General features: G+C 43.1%; 1 protein-coding gene across 1 annotated transcript in view; it reads left to right on the top strand.

Annotated features, from left to right (window-relative positions):
* The first annotated feature begins 2,740 nt into the window (after window positions 1-2,740).
* The window catches only part of Gask1b (golgi associated kinase 1B), a 55,325-nt gene continuing 48,172 nt past the window's right edge, over window positions 2,741-9,893 (top strand). The window contains exons 1-2 of the mRNA XM_032898203.1: window positions 2,741-2,924; window positions 3,649-4,789. Coding sequence (XP_032754094.1) covers window positions 3,883-4,789 — 907 coding nt within the window. The 5' untranslated portion in view covers window positions 2,741-2,924; window positions 3,649-3,882. The remainder of the gene's footprint in view (window positions 2,925-3,648; window positions 4,790-9,893) is intronic.

The following is a 9,893-nucleotide window of genomic DNA, read 5'->3' as shown; positions in this document are numbered from 1 at the left end:
GTGTGCTTTGCATCACCACATGAAGAGAGTTTGCCCATGTAAACCAAGGGTACTAATGGTGATTATTGAATTGCATCCCTTACGAGGCAGGGCTGAGGAAGCCAGTTTGCTGGTCCTCTGATATTGCTACTTGAGAGAACAATTGGGAGAGGGGAGGCATAATAACTCATGTACAATGGTGGAATGATGGATCTCAGAGTCCGAGGAGACATCAATAGCCAGTTGGAGAGATGCTTTGATATTGGTCCCTTAGAAGAGACTGCGAGATGCTCATTGGAGGGTATAGATACCCCATGCCTAGGGAACTGCTCAGTAGATTCACAACAGTTTCAAAGGGGAGATTTTCTACTCTACACCTACTCTATCAAACACTGGGATACCTGGAGCCAGGCTCAGCATTCGGTGAGGAGGTAGATGGGGTCAGAATGAATTCACTACACAGGAAACAAACACCCAATGGGTCACCTTGCTTTTTTGTTTTACTAGTTTTTCGTGTGTGTGTGTGTGTGTGTGTGTGTGTGTGTGTGTGTGTGTGTGTGTGTGTGTGTGTGTGTTTGATTTGAGATAAGTTCTTGCTATGTAAACCAAGCTGGTCTCTAACCTATTCTTCAGATCCAGAGTGCTGGGATTGTAGGCATGTGCTGCTACACCCGTCTCCTAGCCAAGCTTCTGAGAGGCCAAGATGGCTTCTGCAGAGGGATCATGATTCAACTCTAAAATGAAAAGATTTGACTGTGTTACAGAATCAAACATTTTAATAAGTTATGCAGAGACATCAAGGGCTAATGATAATTGACAAACTTTAAACCCCTCCCAGGGCAACCCCAGTGTAGAAAGAGGAGTCCTAGATCCCACCTGCAGTTTCCACCAGGGGTGTGAAGAGGGTAATGAAGCCTCAGCACAGGTTTGATGGGCAGTGGAAGTAATGATACACTAATTGATTTCTGATTACATTGAATGAGTCTCATCTCCTGTACTGACTTTATTTTTACAACCTAAGTAATTTCTTATGCGTGTTCCAAATTCTACAATAATGGCTTTGCCTTGGCATGACTGGTGTCAGTAGGAGGTTCTTTGATAAATTCAGTAAGGTGTGGACAGGAGACAAATATACCACCAATTATTCCAGAAGGTCCTTCCATCAGGGCTGCCTCCTTTAACCACAAGGGGGAGCCCTCAGGGTGAGCTGTCTGGCTCTTGGATGTCGGTGGACTTCTCAATAAGATTAGACAGTTCCAGTGTGCACCACAGCAAGTGCGGGGAGACTTTCTGACTATCCTTTGCTGACCACATTGCTTAGCTCCTGCTAATCCCTATTGTTATGGAAGGGGGACAATGATGATTGAACTGTTCTTTCCTAATAATGAACATTATTTTGAGGTGAGAGAGGAATCAGCCAAATTTATCAGCTCACACAACCTTTACCTGCTTCCTAGGCACCCCCTAACATTGCTTCTAAAATGCCTGGAAGAGGCTTCTGCCAAGTGTTTATTTTTAACTTTTTAATTTATATTTTATGTTGTTGAAAATGGGACTTAAGAGCTCCCACATGCCAAGCCAGTTGCTCTGTCAGCAAGCCGAGTCTCAGCTCACGTCTTTCCTTTGTGAAGACTTAGGTCAGTGACTCTTTTGAATATGCGGACAGCATAAGATAGCTTTGAAAAAGCAGGTCCGCCATTGTCCCCTCTCAGAAACTTCTGAGATACTCTCCAGAAAACAAAACCACGCTGGGGGAGTATGCTTGAAGAGTTTTGGAGCATAAAGAGATGGACCTCAGAGCCTGAATTTCTCACAGAGTTTGGCCAAAGCCCGTCAGAACTTCAAGCCTGTCCACCTCTGTTTTGTTTCTTTTTCCTATGTATCAGAACTTTTAAAGAGGAAGAAAGGTTTGAGAACGGGAAATTCTTCACTTTTTTTTTTTGGCGTTGTAACACAGTATTTTTAGGATTATGCAGCATATATTCTATTCTTTTCATTTCCCCACGCCACATCACAGTCTTTTGTTTAAAGGGGGGAAAACCCTCCCTATCCCATTGGTGGCTTGTTGTTTGATTCTGTTTGCTGCAGAAGCAAAGACAAGGAAGCTCACTGAGACCCCAAGGTCATCTGATACTGCCTTTGTGCCCTGACATGCAAATGAGCCAGGCCAATCACTAACCTGTTTTTAGAAGACCTCCAATCAGAAGGGGTCCAGGCTGCCTTCTGAGTGCTGTTGCTGCGTTCATTTGCATGCCGCAAGTGCCTTCCCGTCTCCCGCACCCACCCTTGTCTCACGCTTCCGGTTTTCCACTCATTCCCAGTGACCCCCTTCTTAGTTTTGTCTACTCTTCCTGGTCGTTTCCCTCATCCAGGACTGGTGGGAGACAAGTGTTAGTCTGCAAACAGCCCAGATGTAAGGTAAGTTGCAGGCCCTTGGACTCTGGTGTCCTGCTCCGCCTCCCCAACTCCACGGGGTCAGGCAGGGGTCAGTGGCACTCATTTTACAAATGTATTTATTTGGCAACGCGGGGGTCTCCACCAACTCCAGCAAACACTTCAGATCACTGCAACTTCCCAAGGCTGACACTTCTGTGTCGCTTAGCAAATGGGACACTAGAGGGCTCCCAGGGGTTGAAGGAAGCAGAAGTTGTTTGAATGAAAATTGGCTCTGAGCTGTGTTTAGAGAAATTCAAAATTAAATTTTATTTTTCTAGTCATCTTTAAAAAGAACCTCGCGTGTCTGAAAACGGTGCAGCAGCCAGCTTACAAGTCACTTTGCGTCGCTGTTAGAAGGCGGCTGCTTTTAAGGCTGAGCCGAGATGTTTGAAAGGTGGAACACTCTTGACCATGAAATATGTTCTCCTTACGTGCCTCAGCCTTTCAAAGTTCTGTGCATTAGAGTCAGGGATTCCATTCTTCCTGGAGCTAAGCGTGGGGCCAGCTGTGTAAGTAAAGTTTCATTTTTCTTTTAAAACTAGTTTTTTCCCTCTAAAACTGTGAAGAAAAGACAAGGCAAGAAAAAACCTGGAGATTCTTTTCTTTCATTTTACTCTCTTTAGTAGAAAGAAGAGAAATAAAAAGTAATTGGATTTGTGTGTGTGTGTGTGTGTGTGTGTGTGTGTGTGTGTGAGAGAGAGAGAGAGAGAGAGAGAGAGAGAGAGAGAGAGAGAGAGAGAGAGAACTTACCCTATCCAAGTTATACAAACGTTAAGGGGCAGTTAAGTAACAATCCAACATATAGAACATATTGTGAAGACAAGAGAATATGTTTAAATGTGAACTTACTTCTTGGTGTTTTTGCCCAAGTAGTTAATATAGACCTTATGTTATTAGAGTGCCTATAAAAATCATAAAAGGATTCATTTCTTGTCTTATTGCTGAATCACCAAAAGGAGGTCTGCAGGGGATCCTGGTTGATGATGTTTTAAAGTTTTGCTTCCCAGATGTAGTGGCTTTCACTCGGAGCTACCAAATGCTCTTTGCAGCGTATCTTCATTACTTTAAAGTGAAATCAGACTCACACACTTATCTTGCTTCCGTGTTTTAAACTTTACCCCAAACTTGGTAGAATTTCTGGAAGGAAAGGGTTACTCGCCTCTTTCCTCTTGTAGAGGAACTGAAATGGGTTGAGTTAGTGACTCAGTCAACTTTGTTTCCATTCATTTCCAGAGTCAGCCCCCCTTTCTCCTGGAGAAGGCTGATAGGAGTTTAAAAGGCTTGCGGTGGTCAGTGCACAAAGCGTTCCCAGAGCCCGCGGCGACCCTTCTCTTTTACCTCTGCCTGTTGGAGACCACTTAGATATCGGAGCGGACTGGGCGGCTGGATTCAGGAAGCCATGAATCATGTCACCAGGAGCCAGCTGCAGACTTTAAACTCAGTTCAGCATGTGGAAACGGCAGAGAAATGACCTGTCCAGACAAGCTGGGGCAACTCATAAACTGGTTTGTCTGCTCCCTGTGCGCCCCACGAGTGTGTAAACTTTGGAGTAGCCGGCGTCCCAGGACCAGACGGAACCTCTTGCTGGGCACTGCCTGTGCCATCTACCTGGGCTTTCTGGTGAGCCAGGTGGGCAGGGGCTCCTTCCAGCATGGGCAGGCAACTAACAGGGGGCCACCCAACAACCAGGATATCTTCAAGGTACCCTTCCCGGAGATCCCCCTGGATGGTACCCTGGCCCCTCCAGAGTCGCAGGGCAATGGAAGCACATTGCAGCCCAACGTGGTGTACATTACTCTACGTTCCAAGCGCAGCAAGCCTGCGAATATCCGTGGCACAGTGAAACCCAAGCGCAGGAAGAAGTATGCAGTGGCATCTGTAGCCCCTGATCAGGAGGTGCTGGTTAGACCATCCCTTATACAACCGGAAGTTGCACGGGCAGCAGATGCTGAAGTACCTGGCTATGTTCAGGGTTACCTGACTAAGGTTGGCGAACGACCCTGGAGGATGCTGCATGGTCCTGGAGTCAGAACTAGAGGTTCAAACTTGCAGCAGCCTAGGGCCCCAGAGAGTAACATTAGGATTTACAGCGAGAGCGCCCCCTCATGGCTGAGCAAAGAAGACATCCGCAGAATGCGCCTCCTGGCTGATGGTGAGGTGGCTAGCATCCTACCCACCATCTTTGAAGGTGGTACCCGCTTGCTGATGTTGGAAGGAAGCACCTCAGGCTCTGTGCCTGGCTGCGGCCCTAGCCCCTGTGGGCTTCTCAAGCAACCTCTGGACATGAGTGAAGTGTTTGCCTTCCACCTGGACAGGATCCTGGGTCTCAACAGGACCCTGCCATCTGTGAGCAGGAAATTAGAGTTCATCCAAGGTAACAGATTCACTTGCTTCTTATTTGCAGCTGCTGGGGATTTGGGATCATTTTCTCCTTTCCCCCACTTTCTCTGAATTATTTTCCCCACCCATGTTTCCCATTTGGACAGCAGCAGCAGCGTCATCTTTCCATATGCGTGGCATTCTTCTTTTTCCCAGTCTGCTGTTGTTAACGATCTAGCACGCGGCTGTGCTGGGCATGTGAGGCTAAGCCCACACTGCAATCTTTGCTCTCCATTTCTCTCTGTGAACTTTCTTTTGGTGGCATGTTAAATCTAATTAAAAACAATGACAATTTTCACGATGATAGGAAGCCAGGGTACAGAGCTTGCTGACAGCCCCACATAGAACATTACAGGTTTCTATGGAAACTTCCTTCCTAGACGGTTTAAAGAGTAAGGGGGTGGAGGGGGGGGTAGAGAAATGATGGCTCAGCGGTTAAGAACACTCAGTGCCTTTGCAAATGATACACACACACACACACACACACACACACACACACACACACACACCCTTTCACAACCAGCCATAAATTTAATTCAAGGCTATTCAACACTGTCTTCTGACCTCTGTAGGCACCAGGCATGCATGTGATACACTTACACATACGAAGACAAACACTTCTATGTACATAATAAAGATTACATTTTAAAAAATTAAGAAGAAATTTCCTCAGCAAACAATCTTAGTCAGAGACTCAGACAGAACTGACCACATAAGAGTCAACTCTTTTACCTCAACTGTCACCAGTGAACTCGGCCTCCTTAATAAATAAGGAACGTAAGGTGAAATCACAGAGTGTATATTAAGTTCATGCCCCACAGAGGATACTTTCTGAGTGAGAATGCCATGAACCCCATGAAGTTTTGGTAGCTCACACATAGGAAACAGTTCTTGGCGCAGACCAGACCTTCAATAAGTGTTGGCTATTGCCGTTATTCCACTGAGTACATCAAGTACCAAGTTCCTTGAGTTGCTTTGGGCCGTCAGCTCTCAAAGGTCATTTTCTCTTATGAACAAACTATCAGTAGGACTCTGCTAGCTTGACTATTCCTATTTCGTGCCAGAATTTCTCTGAGATATTTGATTCTGTGTCCTGGGTCTCTAGAATATCAAACCCCCTAAGATTCAGTTTGAAGAAGTCTCTGGCATGGTCCTCTCTCCAACTGCATCTAAGTGGCAGTTGAAATAAGTTAACAGAGTCGTGGTTGCAGCTCAGTTTGACAAGCTCAATCCCTTGGATTTTGTCAGTGGTTGCTCTGCTCTTGCTTCAATATCTCCTTCCTTCAGTTTCTTAGAGTCATGAGGTCAGGTCAGCTTCCTCAGGAGAGCATGAAATGGCTTCTTATACATGTGTCTTGTTACAGTGAGGCAGGGGACAAGAACAGGCCAGTTCCAGCATGCAGCGAACATTCTCACATTTCCCCTTCCTAAGTTGCTTTTTTCTCCCAATTTCCATTGGGTGTGAATTTCCCTGTCTGGAGCTACAAGCTTAGTTTTAGGTTGAACATGTCTGAGCTCTGAAGATCTGACTCATTCTGTATTGTCCTATTGTGTCGTCTCTCCCTTCCCACTGGTCTCTGTGTCTGGGAGGCAGTAATGTTTCCTGTATTTTTCATTGTGTGTCTGGATTCTATTGGAGTGTGTAATGTACTGAAGATACTCAATGAACATGTGTGAATGAATGTGGGAATTCCTGCTTGCCTTGTTTCTTTGATGCTTTGTAAATCTGTATTTGGATTTGCTAAGGAAAAGTATTAGTATTTTTATCTTAAATCCAGGCTGGGATTTATCTGGAGTGCTTCATGAAAAGTTTGCTGTGGAGGCTAGTGACAAATGTTCTTCGTAGCCTTGTCACAGTACAAATAAGACTCAAAGATGTATTATACTGAGGACCATCAGCGTGGTGTGTTGGTATTATGCTAGCATGATTTAACGATGGGTTTTCTGTAGGAGGAGCAATACGATTTGTTTAAGCGATATGGTTTGGTCTAGAAATACATCTTTTTACATGAAGGAGAGAGTAGGTAGTTAGCACATCTTGTATGTAGTCTGTCCTAAGGGGGCTGTTTCAATTCTTTGACTTCTACTTGTGTTTATGAAAATACATTTATGTCTCATACAAAGAACACAGCTTGTCTGAAGCTCGGAGTTAAGTATTTGGCTTTATTTTCACCGACTCTTCCAGAACCTTACCCTGTTGGCATTTAAAAAAAAAACAACAAACTTAATTTGAAATGAAAGACAAGTAAGCCTGTTTAAAGTCAAAAAAGGAGAACGAATTCTTGAGACCATAAAGAATAAAGGCTCTATTTCCTCCGTATTTTTATCCTAAGTTTCCAAGTCTTTCCTGATTTCAGCAATCAACTTCCTTTAAGGGGCCAGAAGGCATTTCTTTTTCTCTCAGTATATTTAACAATCAGAATCTCTGTCACTTAATACAGTATCACAGGTGACCAACACTCATGCACACACACAGGCTGTGGAAACCTCTTCTCTCAAGGGAACAGTAGCCTCCATTGTAACAGTCGCTCACTGGGTGTCACTTCTCACCAAGCACCATGTCGTTTTTTAAGAACTGGGACTCCATTATCACATAAAAGTGTTTGGAAGTGTACTCAAGTCACAGGACCTTGGAACTCCATGATAGGAAGTTGATGAATATAGAGATAGAAGGTCAGAGAAAATAAGCATTTTTATTAAAAGAGCATTAATATAAATGGATATAAAAGGGGTGTGTAACACTCCTAAGAAGGTACAAAGAAGACCCCTGAATGGTTTGTCCACTCTTGGTCTTCCAGTAGAAGCTTTCCATTGATTCAGTCCAGTCTAAGAGGGTCCCAATTACAGACACAGCTCACCTCACTATAGGTTTATGCACAGGAATTAGAAGATAGGCTCTATATGGCTAACCTAGGCCATCATCGTTCATCTTGTTCCATCTTAAGCATGATGGGAGATCCCAGGGATATTTGCATTTAACCTATAGCTGGGCAAAGTCATCAACTACAAAGCTTGTTTTGTAATAAAGGCTCATATACACACAGGGATGTGTATTTTATACACACGATGGGATGTAAAACACAACATCCAAATAATGCCTGCACTGTAATATGCTGGAGACGGTTGGCTGTCTATGTTCAGTCAGATGGCTAACTGGGGTTCAGTGCTGCCACCTGGCCTTGCTAGAAAGCATCATCAGATGCTGCCAGTCGAGGGAAAGAAAAGATCGAAACTCAGAATTTTAAATATGATTTCTACAGAATGCTCTCATACCATCATGAAGTTGAAATGTTGTAAATTAATTTGAGCTATGGTACAGGGACTGTCATTGTAGACTATCTGCAGCACGCATTTTTCAAGATTAAAAAATGAAATTATATGTCTATGTGTATTTGAGTATTTGGCTTATGCACATGGATGTAGTGCCCTCAGAGTTCAGAGCAGGGCACTGGATCCCGTGGATCTGGACTTACACATGGTTTTGAGCTGCCTGATACGGTGTTTGGCAGTGGAACTGGGGTCTTTCACAAGAATAATATGCTTTCTGTAACCACTGAATCATCTCTCCAGACCTGTCTTCACAATTTTAAAAATTGATAAAAGAAATAGTGATTCAATCATCATAGAATTATTAGCTCAGATTACTCTTGGACCAGTTTGTGGTTTAGAATGATATGTTTTAAATGAGTCTCTTTAAATATAAAAATATATATTTGAAATCCATGGACTTGCCAATCAATAATTAAACCCAGCTATTTTCTGAAATGTTGCAAAGCTATTTTAGAAAAAGAGAAGAGTATGTATAGGAGAGACTGTAATTAGGTAGGGAATGTCAGAAGATCTAGTCATTGTTATGGACACAGACCTGTGTTCTATGACTGCCTTTGAGGGAGGTCCAAAGATAAAAATAAAGTGTGCTTTAAAAAAAGATCCAGTTTTAGCCCCTCTTCAAACCTTTAAGATTAACTATAAGCCTCTGATGGGGGGAAAGAGGTTGGCTGGATACCTTTTTAGGAGAAACAGTAGCTGAAGGCTAAAAGATCTAACCTGTAAAACTGGTTAGAACCAACATGGCCAGCTGGGATGATGCCTAAGAGTCTTTATTAAAGGACCTCAGAGACCTTTATCAAAATATCACCAACTGTGCACTTGCCTTACACAGACAAGGTCCTCGGTTCAATACTAAAGACCACAAACAAATGAATAAAATAAAATATCAGTAATATCTGATGTATAGAACTGGTAATAAACATAATAGACTGTAAATTCTTTGTAAATGCATCTTATTGCATCTGACACTGTGACAAATGTGGGAAATCACATCTAAGGACAGAAAGTGGCAGAAAACCCCCTTCCATTCCAGGTTTTCCTTCCTGTTCTCCACCTTCATCAGTGAAGAAGCCTTTCCTTTGTTTAAGTTCTGTGAAACCAGTGATCTAAAATCCCGAGGATCCACCCACATCTTGAGAAAACAACACCCACTCTTGGGTATGTGGCATTGTCATGGCATTTTTAAATAAAGCCCAATTTAGTTTTATAAAAAATAACGAAATATAACAGGATATTCTTTGCAGTGATATTTAACTTGTCATCTATAAAGACCTAGTGCTAGACATAACACAGTCTGTAATAATGGTGTCGTTAGCCATGTGTGTAAGACAGTTGGACTCCATGCACTTGGAGTCATGCATGGGGGGAAACCCCTATAAGGACAGAAAAGCTACCCATTGAGCCCCCCATTTCCCCATTCTTAAGTGGGGAAATTCCGAAGCTACATAAAGTTATAAATTTCTCCCCAAGCCACATGGTTACTGATTTGTAAAGCTGGGACCTGTACCTTTTTCTTCACAGGATAAGTCTTCCACAGTTTGCTTCTGTAAACCAACCCCATGTTTTAAATACTGTCTGGGACAGTTATGGTATAATGACTAAACTATACTAATCTTAGCATGCTAGTTTCTGATTGTGCTACTATATCAACATACTATTTATTTAATATTTATTTAAGTCCAACAATAGAACTCTGACAGTGTTTTTGCTCAGACGAAAAAGTTTTGATGTATCACTCTGAGCAAGGCTGTATTTATTTTTAAACGAAA

Source organism: Rattus rattus, chromosome 3, assembly GCF_011064425.1.
Source record: "Rattus rattus isolate New Zealand chromosome 3, Rrattus_CSIRO_v1, whole genome shotgun sequence".
Taxonomy (NCBI): Eukaryota; Metazoa; Chordata; class Mammalia; order Rodentia; family Muridae; genus Rattus; species Rattus rattus.
Note: the sequence above shows the minus strand (reverse complement) of the source record. Positions and strands in the feature narration are given on the sequence as shown.